Raw genomic sequence first — 25,524 nt, forward strand, 5'->3', positions numbered from 1 at the left:
CTTTATTAACATATTATTTGAATAATGAACCACTAAATGTATTACTTGTATTTGTTGATGACATGTATTAATGTGTTAATATGCTATGTTGATGAATTGAATACATGAATTAACCACAATGGAAACCAGTCCCCAGGACTTTTTTGTGTTATCCTTTTAGCCTTAAAGTAGGGTTTAAGTGGTTAAGTAGCTTTTTTGTGTTCCTTAAGATGGCTAGTACACATGTTTCTGACAAGCCAGTCACTTCAAAGACTGAGAGCTATGATGGTGGAGGAGTCAGGGAGGAGAGGCAGGAGGAGAAAGGAGAGGAGGTGAACATGGTGCGCATCAATGAAGGAGCAGACAGTCTCACAGACCAAGGCTCTGGCTCACAGGAGGCTACAGGACATAAAGGTACACAGTACACACTTCACTTATTGTTTAGACTGATGCTAGGTTCTTGGTTCAACCTGGGATCCTAGTTTCTTTAGACACTATAGAGAAGCTTGTCACCCAGTCTGTTAATGTAATAGTTACTAATGGCTATAATGCCATGTTGGACAAATAACAAAAAAATCCTGTTAGAGTCGGTTTCTCCTTGTGTTTCATTTCTTCATTTCATGATGTCACATTTTCAATAAAGTCCAAGTTGTAAAGGGAAGTCACAGTTCCAAAGGGGTTTCAAGAGAAAATATAATTTATTTTTGTAATAAAGCCACTCGCCGCTCCTGCTGTCTGTACAACACAACAGCACAACCATAGACGGCAGCTCTTTTGCATAAACTACTCAGACACATTCATAAACTACTCAGACACATTCATAAACTACTCAGACACAAGCATATACTACTCAGACACATTCATAAACTACTCAGACACATTCATAAACTACTCAGACACAAGCATATACTACTCAGACACATTCATAAACTACTCAGACACATTCATAAACTACTCAGACACAAGCATAAACTACTCAGACACATTCATAAACTACTCAGACACATTCATAAACTACTCAGACACAAGCATATACTACTCAGACACATTCATAAACTACTCAGACACAAGCATAAACTACTCAGACACATTCATAAACTACTCAGACACATTCATAAACTACTCAGACACAAGCATAAACTACTCAGACACATTCATAAACTACTCAGACACATACATAAACTACTCAGACACATTAATAAACTACACAGACACATTAATAAACTATTCAGACACAAGCATAAACTACACAGACACATTAATAAACTACACAGACACATTAATAAACTACACAGACACATTAATAAACTACACAGACACATTAATAAACTACTCAGACACATTCATAAACTACTCAGACACAAGCATAAACTACACAGACACATTCATAAACTACACAGACACATTAATAAACTACTCAGACACATTAATAAACTACACAGACACATTCATAAACTACTCAGACACATTCATAAACTACACAGACACAAGCATAAACTACACAGACACATAAATAAACTACACAGACACATAAATAAACTACTCAGACACATTAATAAACTACACAGACACATTCATAAACTACTCGGACACAAGCATAAACTACACAGACACATTAATAAACTACACAGACACATTAATAAACTACTCAGACACATTAATAAACTACACAGACACAAGCATAAACTACACAGACACATAAATAAACTACTCAGACACATTAATAAACTATTCAGACACATTAATAAACTACTCAGACACATTAATAAACTATTCAGACACAAGCATAAACTACTCAGACACATTCATAAACTACTCAGACACAGTACTTAGACACTACTAAAACTACTAAACAGGTGGGACAAAAGATTTTTCTTCACCTCTCATCACAAATTTCTTGTTCACTACAATGATGATGCGAAGCCTGTGGAGCTAGTTCAGGCAGACAACTCAAAGGAGCACCAATTCCTGATCAGCTGATCAGTCACACGCTCTCTCCATCTGATTGGGGCGCGCTATATCACAGCTCGTTCTTCTTGCTGCTACTCTGCCATCTTGCTGCTCTGCTGCTGCTTTGTGCTCTGCTTTATGAAGTTATTTGTGCTCCCACCACCACCCCAGCATCCACCTGTGGGCTTTGTTTCTATGATTCCCTTATGGGGGTCTATTTCATTCTATTCCCTGTAAAATATAGTTGGCAAATCATTTATTATAATTGATGCTTACAGGGCATTAATGAAATGAGACAGAGCCAACTATGCTTAAATATTTATGCTCTATATATTTATAAATATAAATAAATGTATTCATTCAATCGAAGAGTTGTCTGACTGAACTGTACGTCAAGGGCTCTGCCGTGAACTGCACATCAAGCTCCACAGGAATCCAAGAGAATTGATTGGTCATTAAAGCCTGTACACACTGTTCAACTTTCAAAGTTGTTGGATAGTCATAAGATCGCCATGCAGTTCATACTACACAACTATCTTTCTTGAAATCGTCTGTCCTAGTCGTTGTGCTTTCGCTCTGGTATCAATAAAGTATGCCTATTTCAATTCTATTCTCTCTGCATCTCCGATGTCTGTCTGATCACAAAAACACAAAAGATTTGAAAGGATGTGATACCAGGCCGATGGAACCGCACGGTCCATGCTTTCTGATTCCAACCAGTTTTATAGGCTATTTTTAACACTGCAATATCAACATTGCTACCAATATGAGACTTGAATTTCCCCACATGGATCAATAAAGGTCTATCTATAAGGATTGGATATCCATCTATCCAGATAGTCTTTCAAACAAGCACCCAGGTCCACCGGTCCTGTGCTCTCATTGGCTGTAGCATGGCTCTGCTCTCAGTGCTGGTCGCAACCCAGTTCATACTACATAATTTCCAGTCGGTGATAGCTTCTGATATCAAACTTGCCAGACATCTGGAGATAATCAGGAAGGCATCTCTGAATGCTGAATCGTGCTTGGGTTGTGTATTTGAACCGTTTAAACACAGCTAGCAAAACCTTAAATAATTGCTCTATTTTACTTTGAGCAAACTGCTGTTTTTATGTATTATTAAGCAAGAGCTTAATAAAGTAAAAGTTTAAATCTGAATATTTTATGTTCTGTGGACTCAACTTTGGTGAAAATGAAAATTATTGTTGCAAATGTTGATTGATTGATTGATTGATTGATTGAATACTTTATAAGCAGTTTGCTAAAAAAGCACAGGAAAGTACAGTTCAATACAAGGTCTGCTATTAGGATTTTAAACCCAAGAAAGCCTTTGTACTCAATTCATCGAAACATTTAATAACAGACAAATATACACTACTATGCAAAACATCATATATACAGTTTGAAAACAAAATATGTACAGTAAACAGTTGGGGGGGGGGGGGTTTACGGGGGCCAGTTTCAATTTGAAGCCACCAGTAAGTGCTCTTTTAGAGCGGTTTTGAAGGAGAGTAGGGTTTTACACTCCTTCACGACTCTTCGTAGGGCATTCCACATTTTTGTGGCATAGCAGGAGAACGAATTGAATCCCTTGTTAGAGCCAAATCTGGGTTCGACGTGATTATTGGAGCTTCCCCTGGTGTTGTGATTGTGGACTTCATTGACTTTGTGAAGTATTTTGACAGGCACATGGGTGCCTTTGTGGTGTAGTGTATCTTGTAGACCAGGCCCATTGCAAGTTGTGTCATTTCTTTTCCTTTCCTTTGCATTCCGCAGTATGCTGGTGAGTCATATGTCTATAACCACACATTTCTTATGAATATCCTGTTCTGTGTGTGTGTGTGTGTGTGTGTGTGTGTGTGTGTGTGTGAGTGTGAGTGTGAGTGTGAGTGTGTGTGTGTGTGTGTGTGTGTGAGTGTGAGTGTGTGTGTGTGTGTGTGTGTGTGTGTGTGTGTGTGCGCACGGGTGGGTGGGTGCGTGCGTACGTGCATGCACGTGGCGTGCGAGCGCACACTTCCTTACTGCTAGAGTATTGTGGCAACCAGTCACAGACAGACATAATCACATTTTGTTAAAACTGTATTTACAGTTATCTAGAAATCATGTACAGTATTGTACATCTAATCAATACATCAATACAACATAGTTACTATTTGTTACTTTTCAAGCCTCTCATCCTTATGTATCCTTACGTATGACGTCTGTCTACAGATATTTATGCCACCCCAGACTTGACAAAGAAGGTGAGACGGAGGGATAGAGAAAGAGGACAGATAGGGGACACTGAGGACAGTGGACAGTTGGAGGTGAGGGAAGAGACGGAGGACAGAGTGGTGAACATCTATGAGTGTGTGGCCGATTTGAGAAGCCGTGACATCGTCCCTGGACCACAGGAGGACATGATGGACAACACAGCAGGAAGCCAGCATCGGGGTGAGTTTGACAAAGTCGTCTTTCCTGCAGCAAGAAAAAGATTTCAAGCTGCAGCACAAAACTTAGCAAGTGTACTTTAAATTGTACCGTATATTGTTCTGTATCATTCCTTTGATGTGTCAAAGCAATTTTCGAGATACATTGTGTTCAGTTCAAAGCACTTTGGTCCGGTTTGGTGTAGCTAGTGGGGCTTTTAGAGTTTTAAAGGCCATCCACACCAAGAATGATATCTACAAGTGTGATAATGATATGATAATAATGATAACTATAACATTATTATATTATTATAATTATAACATAATTATTATGATAATAATGATAACTATAACATTAATGAGAGTGAGCATCCACAGTGATGCCAAAAACACACTGCGCGCACCCAGCTGTGTCAGAGCCCAAAATGGATACTGGTGACCTGCTGTACATTCCAAGGAGAAAGAAAAACTTTTGGTTCACATAATTCTTTGTTATGTTGTGGTGTGGACTGCCATCCACTTCAGTTAGAATGATTATTATAACCATATATTTAGTTAATAATAGTAATAAACTTTATTTATATAGCACCTTTTTAAATAAAGTTACAAAGTGCTTAAAACATTTAAAAAAAAGTATAAATCATAACCAATTTGAAAGAAATAGGATGACAAGACAGCAACACACATTAACAGTATCAATGAGAATACATTTTTATTTTTATATCATTTGAAATGTTGATCTAAAAATGGTTATGGAGCTAGAACTCCAATTGGAGGCTGTTCCATAGTCTAGGGGACCTGATGGCAAAGGCCAGGTCACCCTTGGTCACCAGCCTAGACTTAGTTATCATTATAGATATCGTTCTTGGTGTGGTCAGCCCTGAAGCCAGAGTTTTATCTCTCTCAGTCGCTGCGCACCTAGAAGCTGTATTTTCTGTTGCAGGACAGCAAACAGTGGGAAGGCATCTCTTAGCTGCTGCTCCGTGGATCCTGTGTGTTATACTGCTGGCTGTGATCACAGGCCTGGCTGTGCACTGTGAGTATTCCATGTCACAAATCTCAGCATTAACCCAAACCTTGATTTGACTGCTCAATTTAATCTAATACTTTGTTTCTACTCGAGAACATTTTTTTTTTGCCAGACCCAGGGGGTCGGCCTACAGGAGGCTTTGTCGGTCGGTCTGTCAGTCGGTCGGTCTGTCCCTTTTTCCCTACCCAGCCATTCAGATTTCAACCACTAGGGGTCTGGCAGAACCAGGTCTCCTGGTCTTGTTGGTTATGACTTGTATATGATGGAGAAAATGCTGTTAAACAATTATGCATGTAAAAAAGAATATTAACATTGAACATCTTCACAAAGCTAACATTCCACATGCGGGACCTCATCATGAACAGTAGCTACAACTGTAATGATAAACATCATCCCCACTTTTGTCCTTTGCAGATGAATCAGCGAATAAGCATTTGCAGATCAGACATGACAACCTTGTGCTGGAGTTAGAGACAAGACACAATAACCAGACCCTGGATAATGAACAGTTACAACGTGAAGTAAACCAACTTAGAGAGGCAGCAGGTGAGAGAAGTTGCAAACATTTATGAAGGGATACTGTATTAAATAGTATGTTTTTAAATATTTTAATTGTTAGGGATGTAGTGGTATCTCCACTGTGAAGAAATCATAATAAATGGTTTATTTTAGTTTCAAAATTTTCAATTTTCTTAAAGGAATCTCTAGACATGAATTATTAACTATTACATCACTCAATGACTCTACTAATATGTAGTAAAAAAAAAAGTCTTAATAGAAATAATAATAGAAACATTATACAAAAGGAAACAAATCAAATGCTATATGGGTGAAGTCTTTATTCTAGGGTTTTGCCTCACAGTCAAATATATTTTGGGATGTGTAGACCTAATCAGGATCAAAGTGTAGCAGTGCACATCCTACCTCTTGGCTATAGACCTAAACCATGTCATTATGGTAATGTTATTCAGGTCATTTCAGGTTTTGTATTTGACAATTATTATTGCTATTATTATTACATATATGTATGTATTATTATTTGATGTTTAGTCAAGCCATGTCCCGGTGGATGGAAGAAGTTTGGATTCAGCTGTTATTACAGATCTACTGAAGAGACACATTGGGAGGACAGTAGACAAGAATGTCTGCAGACGGGAGCCGATCTGGTGATCATTAACAGTGAAGAAGAACAGGTTAGCATGTGTGTGTGTGTGTGTGTGTGTGTGTGTGTGTGTGTGTGTGTGTGTGTGTGTGTGTGTGTGTGTGTGTGTGTGTGTGTGTGTGTGTGTGTGTGTGTGTGTGTGTGTGTGTGTGCGCGCGCACACGTGTAAGTGCGTGCGTGTCCATGTATCCAACATCCATAAATACATATAAATGTGTGATGTCAGTGATTATAATGAACCATTCATGCATTACTGAAAATTAATGATGGTTCAATCATGGACAAATCATCAGGAATTCATCAGAGGATTGACCTGTGGGAAAGGAGCATCTTGGATTGGTCTGAACAACACTGAGGGAAATTGGACATGGGTAGATGGAACAACACAGACAACAACAGGGTGAGACATTTTAGTCTTTCTATTGCAATTCTATCAACGTCACTGTATATGAGTGACTGAGTGGATGTGGCTAATTATATTATGTTGTTTACTTTGTAGGTACTGGGCCAGTGGAAGGCCTTATAACAATAAAAACCATAACTGTGTAAAGTACAATCACAAGCAAGGAAAATGGACAGATGAAAAATGTGAAGAAGACATCCACTCCATCTGTGAGAAGTGATGTTTCTACAACTTGTCTCTGTTTATGAAACTGCAGCTAACTGTTCTACTTTGTGAAGTTATACTGTAACAATTAGTGGCAAAACAAAGAACATTATTGTAGAGAAGTTCACACTGTTGTACCGGGAGCAAGAGTAAAGTATGTTCCCTCAGCCCTACAGAATCCCTAATAGGACTGAGGGAACATAGAACCCTGGGGACATAGGGGGATGACCCTGTCATCTAGTTCCATAGGGTTTTTTTTTTTTTTTTGATACATCCCCAGAAGTATAAAAATATTTTTATATTTGTTTTACTTTTGCATTTTTTGTTTTACCTGAAAATGCATTTTGCTCTTCATTATTATTATTATTATTATTTTGTACAGTTCTGTACTCTTACTCTTACTCCTGCTTTATTGCACCACCCTTATTATTTTTTGTGTAATTTAAGAATCAGTGTGATGCCCTCAACTGTATCAGAATCATCTATTACCTTAAAATAAATAAATAAGTAACTTTCTTTTAAAAAGGTGACTGTGTGAAATTTCTGAAAACTTTGTATAGAAAAGGCCTCTAGGCTCTAGTTTTATAATAAATACATATTTTGATATTCAAATTGCTTTGAGGTGTAGGATATACATATCAAGTCACTATTAGTTGTTAGCACTGGGACTCGAAAGTGAACTGTCTCTGCCTTTCTTATTACCCTGACAAACTATGTGAATGAGAAAAGCTCTTCCCTTTCTCCAATAATCAATGCATAAGAACCTGTGTTGCTTCTGGGGAGCTTGATACCAAAATAAAATGAGATATTTCTTTATTCATGTATGGTTAAAAGTATGCCCATTTAAACGGAAACTTAGATATTCAACCTAAATCCCATTTTGCTGAGAAATACATAATTCTTGCCACACTAATATTATAGTAGAATCATACTATTTACTATTTATAATATTTCCTTAGACACATACTGTATTAGATCTCATTATGGTACAGTAAGTAGGTTTTGTAGGGGCGGCCATATAGTGTGTGGTTAGTGAGCCCGCCAGGGCAGCCAGAGGCCCTGGTTGTCACAGGTTGGATTCCAGGCCAGCAATATGCCGATGTGTCTCCCTGACCAAACTCTTAACCCCTATTGCGCCAGAGCGCCGTAGAATGGCTGCTCACTACTCCTGGTAGTTATAGGATGGGTAAATGCAGAGGACACATTTCACATTATGTACATATATAGCGACAAAAATACACCCAAGGTGTCTTCTCATTGGCTTACATTGCACGATTAAACAGGTCTCAAGTCACTCTTTTAGCACTTAAACAAACGCAAACAAAGCTTTATATTATTTATATGAAATGTAAACTTCCTGTTGATTTTACCATTTGAATTAGGATATGTGTGCATGTGTGTGTTTGTACAAAAATAACCTAACTACAATCTTACAACTAATTATGATGTGGCATGTTGTGAGCTTGTAAATAGGCTAATTTATGACTTACTAGGCTTAAGTTGTTTAAAAATACATTGTAGTAAAAACAAGGGCAAACCACTTTTGCCTAGGCTCCTTGAACCTGCAGTAGGCCTACAATAAACTAGAAAAAGTGCTCCTCGGAGCACAGGTCTCCGCCAGGTCAGGTAGGTTATTGTGGCCTCCTGGTGGCGCTATAATAGGCCAATGTGAAAAGGGTGCCATTTCTTCTTAGGCCTTGCACGGCAATCGGACACTGCATTCATGATTTGAGGCATTTTGTTCAAAAAATTTGTTTTGCTAAATTAGACCTGCTGGTGGCGCTATAACAGGCCAATATCAAAAGGGTGGCATTTGCTCCTCAACATAGTGTGAATGTGCATGCAAAGTTTGACCGCAATCGGATGCTGCATTCATGATTTGCGGCATTTTGTTCAAAACAAGCCACTACTGCAAACTTTAGATGTCAATCTTAGCCAATCAGGATGGAATGTGAAAAATCAAACACATCCGTCTTGATCACATGACTATAGAGATCATGTGTACCGATTTGCGTGAAATTTGGATCAAATCGGAAGGAGTAATATTAAAAAAATTGTTTTACATAAGTCGGCCTCCTGGTGGCGCTATAAAAGGCAGATGTGAAAAATGCAGGGCAAGGGTTTTTCCTTGACCTCTAGGGAGTGCGCTTACAAAGTTTTACACAGATCGGTGCAGTTATAGGTAAAAACACGAATCGGCCTGTTATAGCGCCACCATGAGGCTGATTTGAACATTTTCAAGTGGCATCTCGTCCTCGGCATAGTGGGAATATGCGTGCAAAATTTCAAGGAAATTGCATGCTGTGTTCATGATTTGAGGCATTTTGTTCAAAACGGAGCACTCCTGCAAATTTTGGAAGCCATTTTTAGCCAATCAGGATGGAATATGAAAAATCTGAAAGACAGGTTTCGTTTAATGACTATAGAGATACTGTGTACCGATTTACGGGGTTTTTGGACAAGATCTGTAGGAGCACTGTCAAAAAATATGTTTTGCACAAATCGGCCTCCTGGTGGCGCTATAAATGGCCCATGTGAAAAATTTGGGGCAGAGGTTCTGCTGGGGCATCCAGGGAGTGTGTGTGCACAGTTTCACTGCGAGCAAGCCAACGGTGCCGGAGATTAGCTGTCCACAGACAGAATGACAGACGGACGGACACACACACGGACGGACGGACAGGGGGCAAAACATACTCTCTCGCCATGCCGACAATGACGGACACACGGACGGACGGACACACGGACGGACACACGGACGGACGGACGGACGGACAGGGGGCAAAACATACTCTCTCGCCATGCCTTTCGGCCTGGCGGAGACAATAAAATAAAAGCACAATATATCAGACACATTGTTCAGTATCATTCTTTTTGATGTGTAAAAGCTTTGGTCAGTTCAAAGCACTTTGGTCCGGTAGTGGGGTTTTTAGACTTTTAAAGGACATCCACACCAAGAATGATATCTACAAGTGTGATAATTATAATGATAACTATAACAATAATGAAGTGAGCATCCACAGTGATGCCAAGCACACACTGCGCGCTCCAGCTGTGTCAGAGCTCAAAATGGATGATGAACTAACTAATTCAGAAGGTTTTTGGTTCACAAAATTATTGTCTCCGCCAGGCCGAAAGGCATGGCGAGAGAGTATGTTTTGCACCCCGTCCGTCCGTCCGTCCGTCCGTCCGTCCGTCCGTCCGTCCTTCTGTCTGTGAGCAGCTGATCTCCGGCACCGTTGGCCCGGTCACTGCGAAACTGTGCACACACACAACCTGGATGCCAATTCAAAACCTCTAGCCCGAATTCTTCAGATTGGCCTGTTATAGCGCCACCAGGAGGCCGACTTGTGCAAAACAAATGTTTTGATGTTACTCCTACAGATTTTGTCCAAACATCACACAAATTGGTACACATGATCTCTATAGTCATGTGATCAACACGGATCTGTCCGATATCCCATATTCCATCCTCATTGCCTAAGATTGGCTTCCAAAGTTTGTAGGATTGGTTCGTTTTGAACAAAATGTCTCAAATCATGAACGCAACGTGCAATTTCAGTGACATTTTGCAGTTTGCATGCATATTCCCACTAGGCCGAGGGAGAAATGCAATTTTTTTCACATTGGCCTGTTATAGCACCACCATCAGGTCTAATTTAGCAAAACACATTTTTGGAACAAAATGCCTCAAATCATGAATGCAGTGTCCGATTGCCGTGAAAGGCCTAAGCAGAAATGCCACCCTTTTCACATTGGCCTATTATAGCGCCACCAGGAGGCCACAATAACCTACCTGACCTGTGCTCCGAGGAGCACTTTTTCTAGTTTGTTATGTTGTGGTCAACTTCAGTTAGAATCATTATTATAAGATGTTATTGTTCTTGGTGTGGTCAGCCCTGTTGCCAGAGTTTTATCTCTCTCAGTTGCTGCGCACCTAGAAGCTGTATATTCTGTTGTAGGACAGCAAACAGTGGGAAGGCGTCTCATAGTTGCTGCTCCGTGGATACTGTGTGTTATACTCCTTGTTATACTGTTCGTGATCACAGGCCTGGCTGTGCACTGTAAGTATTCCATGTCACAAATCTCAGCATTAACCCAAACCTTGATTTGACTGCTCAATTTAATCTAATTAATTAATATATATAATTAAATTATTTCTACTCAAGAGTATTTTTGGGTGTATTATGACTTGTATTAAGTATGATGGAGAAAGTGCTGTTAACAAATTATGCATGTAAAAAATATTAACATTGAACATCTTCTTCGCAAAGCTAACGTTCCACACGCGTGTTCTCATCATGAACAGTAGCTACAACTGTGTTTATCATCCCCACTTTTGTCCTTGGCAGATAATTCAGCAAATAAGCATTTGCAGATCAGACATGACAGCCTTGTGCTGGAGTTAGAGACAAGACATAATAACCTGACCCAAGAGAATAAACAGTTACAAGAAGAAGTAAACCAACTTAGAGAGGCAACAGGTGAGAGAAGTTACAAACATTTATGAAGGGATACTGTATTAAATAGTATTTGTTTTTATATTTTAAGTGTTAGGGATGTAGTGGTATCTCCACTGTGAAGAAATCATAATAAATTGTTTATTTTTGTTTTTAAATTTGCAAATTTCTTAAAGGAAACTCTAGACATGAACTATTAACTCTGTCGATATAGCTTTAAAGCACAGCTCAAGACCTACTTATTCACTCTTGCTTTCAGCTGATTTATTTTTTGGGTGATTTGAAAATCTTTGTGTTGTTATCCATGTCCTCACTGTATTGCCTGATTCACTGCCTTTTTTTGCTATTATTTTAATGTTGTTTTATGCTTTTGCTTTTCTTTTTTGCTTTATTGTTAAATTAGTTGTAACTGTAATTGTATTCTTGCTCTGTAAAGCACTTTGAGCTGCATTTCATGTCATGAAAGGTGCAATACAAATACATTTTATTATTATTATTATTATTATTATTACTTGCCTAATGCCTACCTCGCTACCTGAGGCTCTATTCATGCTTTGTTTGACGACGTTAGAGAAGCCATGGTCAACCGTATGCTAATGACCATGGCCGTGGCTTCAGTGGCTTGGCTATTGTTCTCACAGAACAAGTTTGGCCATAATAGTAGGTACAGTCAGCGGCGAGAGGGGGTGAGGGGACAACTAACTCAGTGCCTGGCTCTTAAATGAAGAAGCTGCCGGGGGTGCTGTTTTTTTTCTTCATTTTCTTTTCTCGTTTTTTTTCCGTTAGAGGTAGTATGAATTAGTTTTTTTTTAAATCATGTCGCAGGCCGCATTGGACCCCTCCGCGGGCCGCAAAATGCCTGCGGATCGCGAGTTTGACATCCCGCCTTAGACTATAAGGGGTCTGACGATGAAGATCATAAACTATGACACATAGGCCTACTTGGATCTTATTTATTTTTGCTGAATGTTCAAGAGTACCCAGAATGTCCAGAATAGGGATGCAAGGGTTCATGTGGTTATTACAGGTTGTTTTGAAATAATTACATTGAATAAAAATGGCTGGTTAAAGAGAGAGACATACAATTTCTTAGAGAATGTAATTATAAAAGCAAAGATGCACCTGAAAACACTTTCAGACAGTCATACCTATTCAAAATGTATAACTACTCCCTGTTCCCTTACTGCCACCAGTAGAAGGGGAAGGGGGGGGGGGGTGAGAGGGGGAGAGAGAGATAATAGGGAGAGAGAGAGCCTATTTCAACCACACAACACTTTGCAGCATGGGGCCATTACTGAGTATACCGAAACCAGAACACACTGAAAGGAAGTAACAAGCTATATTTTTTAACACATCCTGTGTTAAAATGCGAGGCGCAGAATGAGCTGTAATTGACCACACACTACCCATGAAGTCCACTATCATTATTCGTGACATTAATCATCATCATCATCATCATCATCATCATCATCATCATCAGACATTGCTAGTTATTGTCCATGGGCCAGACCCTTATTTTTGGGGGATATTGGTACCATTAAAGGGGGAAAAGGTTGCAAGTGCGTTTTTGTATTGTAATTGTATTGCAATGTCAAAATAGTAGCTGATTACTTGTTTTCGTCCCTCACATCTGATATCTGATGACAAAAAGGTGGTACATACTAGTGAATGACATGACCAGGCAACTAATGGGTCGATGTGGATGATTCTTCTATTAAAGTAAAGTATATGCTTTCTGGGGTGCAGTTTGCAGAGGTCTGTACATCTCAGCCCATTACTGAGACAACTGTGGTCAGGAAGCTTGCATGGTCGTGCACATTTATAAGCCAATAACTCAAGGACTACATCTGGTGCAGGGGCTGTGAGCATCCAGTGAATTGCTAACTGTCAACCAACCATCAACAGTTGTCCATCGTCCTAGTTGTCATCCTATACTCTGTATAGGATCTGGTGCAGATGGGTGAGTCTGCAGAGAGCATCTCCATATTTTAGTCTGGTAATTGGCACGGAGGGCTTGGAGAAATAGACATTCTCTACATGGTGGGAGTTGACTGGAATCAGCCTCTCCCCTCCTGGCACAGAATATCATAGCGGATCTTGTTCAGGTCATTGGAGGTCCAGACAATACCAGCTACAGTACAAGTAAACTGCTGCAGTCGGTCAAAGAGCTCTGTTTAAACATCCCAAGTCTGGCCAAGTTGTTTGAATGTCTTCAGAAATTCAGGGTTTTTCTTCAATAACCTCAGTTTTCCACCCCCAACAAAGGCACTCACTCCAGTGTAGCACAACCAGACTCTTACAGATATTTTCTCCCAAAGCTAGGCCTAGCTTGTGTATGCCCACAAATTGTGTGAGGTTTTGTGTACCACACACTTTTGATAGATAGCTAGGTCAAGGGATGTATTTTTGGAAGGCTAAATAGAGAACCGTTACATCAGTACCATCAGAAGTAACAAATACAGCTTCTGCACCAGATGCGTGTGTGTGTGTGTGTGTGTGTGTGTGTGTGTGTGTGTGTGTGTGTGTGTGTGTGTGTGTGTGTGTGTGTGTGTGTGTGTGTGTGTGTGTGTGTGTGTGTGTGTGTGCGTGCGTGTGCGTGCGTGCATGTATTGTACATCTTATCTGTTATCCCCAACAAAGCCCTGGACAGACTGCAGTATGTACAAAACTCAGCTGCCAGAGTGCTCACCCGCACCAAACGCTGGCAGCACATCACGCCCACCCTCAAACACCTCCACTGGCTTCCGGTTAAGTTCCGCATCACCTACAAACTACTCCTCCGAGTCCTCACCTATAAAGCTCTCCATGCCCTAGCCCCAGGGTACCTGTCAGACCTCCTCGAGGATTACTCCCCACCGCGGAACCTGAGGTCTTCTGACTTGGGGCTCCTCACCACCCCTCACAGCAATAAGCGGACCCTCGGCGATAGAGCTTTCTGTGTGGCAGCTCCTGCCCTCTGGAACTCTCTCCCCATGGAGATTTGCCAGACACCAACACTGGACTCTTTCAAGACCGCACTGAAGAGACACTTGTTTACTCAGGCTTTTGGCAATTTGTTTGTTTATTTTGTGTATTGTAAAGCGTCCTTGGGTTTCTGAAAGGCACTATAAATTCAAGTTATTATTATTATTATTAGTCTAGTTAAGTGTGATCCTTATTTACATGTTTATTACATGTTTTCCTGAGTTGAGTTGTGCGCTGGGGTACAACCTTGAGTTTGAGAGTTGAGAGGCTCCCAGAGGGATAATTCAGCCTGTCTGATGATGTTGGTCATGTCCATCCATTGTACAAACATTAGAAAATTGCATTAAAGTGAACAGTTTTTGAGTTTAGACAACAATGAATAATTGCATATTCAGAGTATACCCCTAAAACGGTACTCAGCTACTCTTCTGAAACTGCTATCACACATTTTATCACTCCTGGATGTCATGTGAACAAAAATGATACCTCGTATGTTTTGCCTCTTTTAATGGTACCGAGATCTCACCTGGCGAGAGAGAGTAAAAGTAATGCATTGGGGGTTTCCTCACTGAACCAGTAGGAGGAGTCTGTGGGGTCCTTGACATGACAACATTTGAGAACCACTGAATTAGGTCATTCTCCATGTGTGTTTGTGAGCACATGCACTATAAATGCACACACTTTCACAATTAGGTCAAAACGGTGTGCTTGCGAGGGGAAGACAGTGTTAAAGCCAGACTAGAACAGACAACAGCTCAGGCTATACCGCATCAATGAAGCCCAATTTAGATCAACACAGATTTTGAACAAAGTGAGTAAGATGACATTTAAACATAATTATTTAGAAATAAAGTACTATAGTGTAATCACTTTCAGTGATGCTTAATATACTGTATGTACTTTATTAACATATTATTTAAATAATTAACCACTTAATGTATTACTTATACGTATAATGTATTGTTGATGACGTGTATTAATGTGTTAATATACTATGCTGATAAACTGAATACATGAATTGACCACAACGGAAAGTCCCCAGGACTTTGTTGCCTTAATGTCTGTACCCATGTGCTGTTTACATTTCAGACTATTAAAGTTATTCAATTAATAAAAAAAATATTTAGTGAAACAGACCTGAGTAGGCTCTAAACTTGGACCACCTTTTTCCCTAAACCAAATCTCTGTCAAAAATAGTGAATGTACAACCAAGGTTGTAGATCTGTTATTTTTGGCTAATCTTCCCGCCAGATTATGGATGCTGGGGTTCAAGTGGTTAAGTAACTTTTTTGTGTTTTTCCATAAGATGGCTAGTACACATGTTTCTGACAAGCTAATCACTTCAAAGACTGAGAGCTATGATGATGGAGGAGTCAGGCAGGAGGAGAAAGGAGAGGAGGTGAACATGGTGTGCATCAATGAAGGAGCAGACAGTCTCACAGACCAAGGCTCTGGCTCACAGGAGGCTACAGGACATCAAGGTACACAGTAACACACTAGTAGAGAACCCAGTTTGTTAATATAATAGTTACTCATGGTTATAACGCCATGTTGGACAAATGACAAAATAATCCCGTTAGAGTCGTTTTCTCCTTGTGTTTCATTTCCTTATTTCATGATGTCACATTTTCGATAAAGTCCAAGTTGTAAAGGGAAGTCACAGTTGCAAAGAGGTTTCAAGAGAAACAAGCATTTATTTGTGAAATAAAGCCACTCGCCGCTCCTGCTGTCTGCACAACAACACAACCATAGACGGAAGCTCTTTTGCATAAACTACTCAGACACATTCATAAACAACTCAAACACATTCATAAACTACACAGACACATGAATAAACACATTAATAAACTACTCAGACACAAGCATAAACTATTCAGACACATTCATAAACTACTCAGAGGCAGTACTTAGACAGTACTAAAACTACAGAAAAATAGCATCGTTTTTCTTCACCTCTCATCACAAATTTCTTGTACACTACGACACTAATGATGCAAAGCCTGCAGAGCTAGTTCAAGCAGACAACTCAAAGGAGCGCCTTTTCCTGATCAGCTGATCAGTCACACGCTCTCTTCATCTGATTGGGCCGCACTATATCACAGCTCATTGTTCTTGCTGCTGCTCCGCCATCTTGCTGCTCTTCTATGCTGCTGCTCTGCTGCTGCTTTGTGCTCTGCTTTATGACGTTTTTTGTGCTCCCACCACCACCCCAGCATCCACATGTGGGCTCTGTTTCTATGATTCCCTTATGGGGGTCTATTTCTTTCCATTCCCTGTAAAATCTAGTTGGCAAATCATTTATTATAATTCAGTCTTAAGGTCCTTACACACCGGGGCGATTTTTTCGTGCGAATAACACGCTTTTTAAAAAAACCTTATAAAGTCAATGCAAGCGTACATGGCGCGAAAAAGCGGAAAAGCGAAGCGAAAAAGCGTCTTTTAATTATTCGGAACGAGTCCGAATTTTGCGTATATTCGCACATTCGCCGGTGTGTAACCGCCTTTACAGGGAATGAATGAAACGAGACAGAGCTGTGATGCCAAATATGCTTAAATATTAATGCTCTATATATTTATAAATATAAATAAATATATTTATTCAATCGAAGAGTTGTCTGACTGAACTGTACGTCAAGGGCTCTGCCGTGAACTGCACATCAAGCTCCACAGGAATCCAAGAGAATTGATTGGTCATTAAAGCCTTTAATTAAAGTCATTAAAGTTGTGCTTTCCCTCTGGTATCAATAAAGTAGGCATATTTCTATTCTATTCTACTCTCCCTGCAACTCCGATGTCTGTCTGATCACAAAAACCCAAAAGATTTGAAAGGATGTGATACCATGCTGATGGACGATGGATCGCACGGTCCATGCTTTCTGATTCCAACCAGTTTTATACACTATATTTAACACTGCAATATCAACATTGCTACCAATATGAGACCTGAATATCCCCACATGGATCAATAAAGGTCTATCTATATGGATTGGATAAATATCAATCTATCCAGATAGTCTGTCAAACAAGCACCCAGGTTCACCTGTCCTCTGCTCTCAGTGCTGGTCGCAGCCCAGTTCATACTGCATGATTTCCAGTCGGCGATAGCTTCAGATATCAAACTTGCCAGACATCTGGAGATGCTCAGGAAGGCATCCCTGAAAGCTGGAATGCTTAAATAATTGCTCTATTTTACATAGAGCACAATGTACTACTCAAGGACTTATGAAACATGTATCCTAAAGTAAACTGATGTTTTTATGTGTTATTAAGCAAGAGCTTAATACAGTAAAAGTGTAAATCTGATTATTTTATGTGCTGTGGACTCAACTTTGGTGAAAATGAAAATGATTGTTGCAAATCTGGTGTCATTTCCTTTACTTTGCATTCTACAGGATGCTGGTTAGTCATACTGTGCGTCTAACCACACATTTCATATGAATATCCTGTTCTGTGTGTGTGTGTGTGTGTGTGTGTGTGTGTGTGTGTGTGTGTGTGTGTGTGTGTGTGTGTGTGTGTGTGTGTGTGTGTGTGTGTGTGTGTGTGTGTGTGTGTGTGTGTGTGTGTGCGCGCGTGTGTGTGTGCGCGCGCACACATGGGTGCGTGCATGCGTGTGGCGTGCAAGCCCACACTTCCTTATTGCTAGAGTATTGTGACAACCAGTCACAGACATAATCACATTTTGTTAAACCAGTATATTTACAGTTATCTAGTAATAATGTACAGTATTGTACATCTAATCAATACATAAAGGGAATTTACAACATAGTTATAGTTATTTGTTGTCAATAGTAACTTTTCAAGCCTCTCCTCCTCGTACGTATGACGTCTGTCTACAGATATTTATGCCCGCCCAGACTTGACAAAGAAGGTGAGACGGAGTGATAGAGAACGAGGACAGATAGGGGACACTGAGGACAGTGGACAGTTGGAGGTGAGGGAGAAGACGGAGGACAGAGTGGTGAACATCTATGAGTCTGTGGCCGATTTGATAAGCCACGACGTCATCCCTGGTCCACAGGAGGACATGATGGGAGACACAGCAGGAAGCCAGCCTCGAGGTGAGTTTGACAAAGTTGTCCTTCCTGCCATAAGTAAAAGGTGATTTAATTCAGATTTTCTTGCAGCACAAACCTTTAAGGGATAGTTCACCCCCAAAATGACTATTTTTCCAAACGATTAGTCATGCATCCACAGAGACTTGAATTCATGGATATTTTTTAGTTTTTGTCGCATTCCTAAGCCAATAATTTGATGACCGGCAGCGGTTCCGGTAGGAGACGCAAAGAGTCTCCTTTGTGTCTCCTACCAGAACCGCTGCATACCGGTCCGCTGGTCATCAAATTATTGACTTAGGAATGCAACAAAAACTATATAAGTTATAAAAAAAATAAAAAAAATTCAAGTCTCCATGGGGTGACTAATCGATAGAAAAATATTTTTTGGGGGTGAACTATCCCCTTAACCCATTAAGACCGGGAATGCATCTGTGTAATTGTTTAGATTTCTTTGGCTATTCAAAAATAGCAGATATACAAGCTCTACGAGCTTGTAGATCTGCTATTTTTTGGAAAAGTTTTGACATTTTGTGCAATTCTTTGAATATATACAGTATATTTTTTAAAGCTAATTTATTTTTACTAAAATCTTTGCGTCTGCGGATTCTACAAATGTCTTATATATCCTAACAGTTTTTTGAAAAAACGTATGTTGCTGTAATATCAGTGGTTCTCAAACTTTTTCATGTTAAGGACCGCCAAAATGATATGTATTTGGCCGTGGACCTCCATTTAAAAATATTTTGTTCCAGGGACCCCCAGAAGTTGTAACATGAGTTAAAAATGTTCGCTTAAAAATATATATATATTCAAAGATTTGGCGATAAAAATAAAAATAAAGCAGATATACAAGCTTATATTGTATATCTGCTATTTTCAGAATTGCCAAAGAAATCTAAAAATGACACATGATGCGTTCCCGTAATGGGTTAACAAGTGTAGCCTACTGTGTATTTTACTGTAAATCCTTCAGTACCATTCCATTGATGTGTAAAATTATCATTGTTATTATTACTATTTTTTTTTGAGAGAGAGAGAGAGAGAGAGAGAGAGAGAGAGAGAATGTTGGTCAGTTCAAACCACTTTGGTCCGGTTTGGTGTATCTACTGGGGCTTTTAGACTTTTAAAGGCCAACCACACCAAGAATGATAAAGTATCTATCTCTGCATAAATTGTTCTCGGAACATAATCAAAGCTTCATATTCATCACATTTCCATCATTATTTGTACATAACTGACCATGCTCTTTTAACCACTTTAAACCTGGCGTCCCTTTTTTGGACAATTTATTTGTATAATTCAGTAACAGGCTTTGTATATTGCAGTAGAGGTTTGGGCCGCTATGCAGCCCTCACACCTACGTCGCACCGCCGAGATCCGACCAATATGTCTGAGTCATAGTGTCAGGGGCTTTGTTTGGTGTATCTACTGGGGCTTAGACTTTTAAAGGCCAACCACTAAGAGTACAAGTATGATAATTATAATGATAACTAAAACAATAATGAGAGTGAGCATCCACACTGATGAACAATAACATTCTGTAAACTGTGATGCCAAGCACGCACTGTCACCTAATGACCTGTTACTGTTGTACACTACACAGAGAGGAATAAAAGCAAAATCATAAGGTTATGGGTTCACAAAATTATATTTTACATTGTGGTGTGGACTCTGCCATCTACTTCAGTTAGAAAGATTAATATAACAATATATTCAGTTATCATTATAGTTTTTGTTTTTGGTGTGGTCAGCCCTGTCGCCGTTTTTTATCTCTCTCAGTCACTGCACACCTAGAAGCTGTATTTTCTGTTGCAGGACTGCTGTCAACAGTGGGAAGGCGTCTCAAAGCTGCTGCTCCGTGGATCCTCCTCCCGTGTGTTATACTGCTGGCTGTGAGCACAGGCCTGGCTGCGCACTGTGAGTATTCCATTTAATAAAACTACATGTACCACATCACTTGTTGAGGGAGTTTCTTGCGTGACATTTTCTAAACTGTGGCAACCACAGTATTAATCCATATCTTGATGTGACTTCTTAATTTTATCTAAAAAAAAAAATCTACTCAAGAGTTTTTTGTGTGTTTATTATTACATATGTATGATGGAGAAAGTTATTAACAAATTATGCATGTAAAAAAAAAAGAATAATAACATTGAGTTTTCACAAAACTATAATGTTCCACACAGTAGCACAGTAGCAACAACTGTGTTTACCATCACCACTTTTGTCCTTTTCAGATAAAACAGCTAATAAGCAGTGGCAGATCAGACATGACAACTTTGTGCTGGAAAAAAATCTGCTAGAGACAAACCTAACTAATCTGATCCTGGAGAGAGACGACTTACAACGTGAAGTAAAACAACTAGAGGCAGCAGGTGAGAGAGGTTAAAAACATTTATGAAGGGATACTGTATTAATTAATTTAGTTTAAAAAAGGTTTTTATGAAATTAATGAATGAGTCATGAAAGAGTCTACTAATGTATTAAAAAAGTCCTTGGTAATATAATATATATTATATGAACCCTTACGTCTTTATAGGGCATAGCAGTGGCGGGCATCCAGGCTCCTGGTGAATCATGACCATAAAACATTTGATTCTGTGTAAGAAAAAACAAAAATGTACATTTAATTATATTAGGCTATGTACTATGTTTAATAAATACCCTTTGTTGCGGTTTTCAAATATATATATATATATATTATTTTTTTCTGACACAGAAACAAATGTTTTATGGTCATGATTCACCAGGAGCCTGGATGGCTTGGTACCAGGCTTAAAATAATGAATATAATTTTTTTGTTAATCTCTATGGGAAACATTTATGGATTTTCTATGTATGTGTGTGTGTGTGTGTGTGCTTATCAGTGCATTGAATATCTATCAGTAAATCTGTTTGATGTTTTAGTCAAGCCGTGTCCCAATGGATGGCAGAAGTTTGGATCCAGCTGTTATTACAGATCTACTGAAGAGACACATTGGGAGGAAAGTCGACAACACTGTAACCAGACAGGAGCAGATCTGGTGATCATTAATTCTAAAGAAGAACAGGTTAGTCACCGTTAGTGTGTGTGTGTGTGTGTGTGTGTGTGTGTGTGTGTGTGTGTGTGTGTGTGTGTGTGTGTGTGTGTGTGTGTGTGTGTGTGTGTGTGTGTGTGTGTGTGTGTGTGTGCGTGTGCGCACACACACACGGACACACACATGGACACACGTGCACACGTGTGCACGTGTGCACGTGTGTCCATGTGTCCATCATCGATATAATTGCATGTGAAGTAATTCAATGATTATAATGAAATTCAGAATGAATTAGAGACATTTCATTATGGTTCCTTCCAATCTCATCAGGACTTCATCAAAGGATTGAACTGTGGTAGAGCAGTATCCAGGATTGGTCTGAAAAAAACTGAGGGAAAATGGACATGGGTGGACGGAACGCCACTTACGCCAACAGGGTAAGACATTTTGCAAGTCTTTGCAATTTGAACTTTTGTCAAAGCATACTAACAGTGCATTTTTGCCCAATACATATTTAGCAAATATAATCAGAGTGCATTCAAAATATATTTCTACTAAGCATATTAAATGTCAACATGAATTCATTTGTAATTTAGCACATTTGTTAAAAGTGTACTAAACAAAAAATATATATTTAATTAAATAAAATGTAGGCTACTTTTCAAAAGTCTATTCATATAATGTTAATTTTTTGTTTAACTTAAGTACATTTAATGTTAAATATATTTTAAATGATTGTTTTAAGAGCTTTTACAGTATATTCATAGCAAATTATCCTCAATATGCACTTATTTTAAGATATACTATAATATGCTTATTAAAAGTATACTTTTCACAAAAGCTATTTAAAATATGTTCAAGTATATTTTTTTGTAAGTATGTTAATGCTTATTTTATTGAAGTTTCACTTAAGTACTACTTCGTAAAAGTACACTTTTCATCAGTGCATTTATAGTATAAGGCTGAAAAAATATACTGAAAAAGCATTATATTAAAAGTTTTCTTTAGTATACCTTTAAGTATACTATTTATGAATATGTTCCTGGATACTATTAGTAATATACTTCTTAACATTATACTTGTAATATACTTGTTTTAAAGTGCATTCAATATATATTTCTACAGAGCACATTAAATACTAACATAAATAAATTTGTAATTTAGCACATTTTTTAAAAGTTTACTAATGTGCTTTGTAAAAATATATTTTGAATACACTCTAAAACAAGTATATTACAAGTATAATGTTAAGAAGTATATTACTCCTGGATGCTTTTAGTAATATACTTCTTAACATTATACTTGTAATATACTTGTTTTAAAGTGCATTCATCAATTACACTTTTGCTGATCATTAAAGTACATTATCATTCAATTTATACCATTTATTACCAATACATATCAAGTACTAAATAAATATATATAGAGTATTTAGCAATTATGCTTAAAATATACTTTAAATGTAATTATTTGTACTCCAAGTATATTTGTAATACATTGATCATATATCTTAAGCATAATTGCTATATACTCTAAATATATTTATTTTGTACTTGATATGTATTTGTAATGCAATATAAATGTAATGATAGTATACTTTAATGACATCAGCAAAAGTGTACTTCAGTTAAGCACATTTGTAATTCAATTGTATTTTTTGGGGGGGGAAAGTACATAAACGTATATTAAAAATATGTTTTAGCATATCTTTAGTGCAACTTTTAGTATACTAAGTGCAACTTAAGTCTTTCCAAAATAACACAATTTAAATTTGATTTATAAAAAGTACAAATGAGTATATTAAATATACTTCTGAAAAATATATTTTGTATATTATTTTTTCACTTGGGAGTGACTGAGTGGATGTGGTTAAAATTCTATTATGTTGTTTACTTTGCAGGTACTGGTCCAGTGGCAGGCCTGATAACAATACAGACCATAACTGTGTAAACTACAGGCACAAGGAAGGAGACTGGATAGATGTAACATGTGATGACGACTTCCACTCTATCTGTGAAAAGTGATGTTTTTACCATTTGTCTTTGTTTATGAAACTGCAGCTAACTGTTCTACCTTATAAAGTTATACTGTAACAATTAGTGGCAAAACAGAGAACAAGATTGTACTGAAGTTGACACTGTTGTACCGGGAGCGAGTGTAAAGTATATTCTCTCAGCCCTACAGAATGTCAACCCCAACTCCCACCCTAATAGAGACACACGGCCGGAAGCGGAAGGCCTACAAATCCACGCCCACTTTTGACACTCGGGTCCGTTAGAACGATGAACTGCAGCTCTCAATGCAATCTCTATGAGAGGCATTGTAAAATACCGTCATTTCACTGGTTAACTACTGAGGCTGTAGCGATTTTTTTTGTGTTCTAATAATCTGTCCCATTTGTTTAATTTGTCCTTTTTAATGTCCCATATCTTTCATCTCGATATACTACCCACAATATACTATAATATACTCCATCAGTATGTCAAAACCGCTAGCATCGGAGATCTATATCGCATGGTATATACGTCACGGACGCATCCCTTGAGGTTTTCAATACCCAGAAAACTGGCGAAAGTGGCCGTTTTCAATAGGTTTTGGTCATTATCTCTGGAACAGAAGGTCCAATCTGCTCAGTTCAAAGCTTGTTGGATGCGTGACTTTGAGGACATTAAGCACGCAATGACACATTTTCGGGTTATTTTTATTTTTTTAGGGGAGGCGAGATCTTAGTTGGGCAGGCGACCGCCTCTCCTGCCTCTACAGTGCGTACGCCACTGGTCGGCGCTCGGCGCTTGTAAAGACAGTGATGTCACTGAAATGCCCGTCTGCTGTCTACCCTCTGCTGTGTTAGCATTATGGGTAACTCGTTAAAGTGGCAAATTAAATGTGAAACACATCAACTATTAAGAAAACAAGAAGATATGTTGACAAAGACACTCCATACATTTGGAAACATATTTTTATTTAAATCAATATCGTCTTCAGTTAATGCAGGATAATTTTAAAAGTAGGCTAACTTTCATATCCTCTCATAGGGAATGCATTGGCAGCTGCTGTTCATCGTTCTAACGGACCTCGAGTAGCGGCGCTGTCTCAAAAGTGGGCGTGAAATTTGTAGTCCCCGTGTGTCTCTATAGGACTGAGGGAACATAGAACCCTGGGGACATAGGGGGATGACCTTGTCATTTAGTTCCATGGGGTTTAATGGAGTTAAAAAAAAATCTTCAATCTCCAAAAGTATAAAAAGATTAAAAACTGCATTACTTTTGCAATTTTATAAGATATTAGCCTGAAAAAAACATCTTTATTACAGTTCTGTACTGTTAAAGGACTACTTCATTGTACCACCTTTAATATTTTTGTGTAATTTAATAATCAGTGTGATGCCCTCAACTGTACCAGTGTCATCTATTACCTTAAAATAAATATAACTTTCTTTTAAACAGGTGACTGTGTGAAATGTCTGACAACTATGTTTATAATGGCCTCTAGGCTCTAGTTGTACATATATATTTTTTTCCTTTATGATTTTTATTCAGCAAAGGTAGTAGGGCATTTATAGAAAGAACATATACCTAATACTCATGCCTTTTTTTCCTACATAGAAATACAAACAATACAGTACACATGCAAAACAATTCACACCCAACATAATATTTAACACCCAACATAGAGACAAGGATGGTACAATTAGCTTTGAGTTAACACTGGACTTGACACGAAACAACACGAAACAATCCCCATACCCTTCCTCTCTCATATGGGTCTTTTAGTCCCCGTTCACTTCACCATATAGACATATGTTTTATATGTACATGTGATGAAATAAATACATATTTTGATATTCATATTGCTCTGAGGTGTAGGATATACATACATCAAGGCACTATTAGTA

At 38.5% G+C, this 25,524-nt stretch overlaps 2 protein-coding genes across 2 annotated transcripts; both read left to right on the forward strand.

The window, feature by feature from the left end:
• Positions 1–209: 209 nt before the first annotated feature.
• On the forward strand, positions 210–7,500 carry LOC308073369 (C-type lectin domain family 4 member A-like; the record flags this gene model as incomplete). The annotated part of the gene is made up of 7 exons (XM_080412240.1): positions 210–393; positions 4,141–4,362; positions 5,281–5,373; positions 5,782–5,913; positions 6,418–6,560; positions 6,823–6,929; positions 7,029–7,500. 7 exons carry the CDS (start codon positions 210–212, stop codon positions 7,150–7,152), a joined length of 1,005 nt encoding a protein of 334 aa, XP_080268366.1. The 3' UTR covers positions 7,153–7,500.
• A 7,804-nt stretch (positions 7,501–15,304) lies between these two features.
• LOC308106172 (uncharacterized protein) lies at positions 15,305–25,076 on the forward strand. Its single transcript, XM_080457228.1, has 8 exons — positions 15,305–15,368; positions 15,864–16,038; positions 18,394–18,615; positions 20,428–20,529; positions 20,850–20,987; positions 21,520–21,662; positions 21,960–22,066; positions 23,530–25,076. The coding sequence occupies exons 2-8, from the start codon at positions 15,864–15,866 to the stop codon at positions 23,651–23,653; spliced, it is 1,011 nt and encodes a 336-aa protein (XP_080313354.1). The 5' UTR covers positions 15,305–15,368; the 3' UTR covers positions 23,654–25,076.
• Positions 25,077–25,524: the final 448 nt, after the last annotated feature.

Source organism: Gymnoscopelus braueri (genome assembly GCF_963280865.1).
Source record: "Gymnoscopelus braueri genome assembly, chromosome: 18".
In the NCBI taxonomy this organism is placed as follows: Eukaryota; Metazoa; Chordata; class Actinopteri; order Myctophiformes; family Myctophidae; genus Gymnoscopelus; species Gymnoscopelus braueri.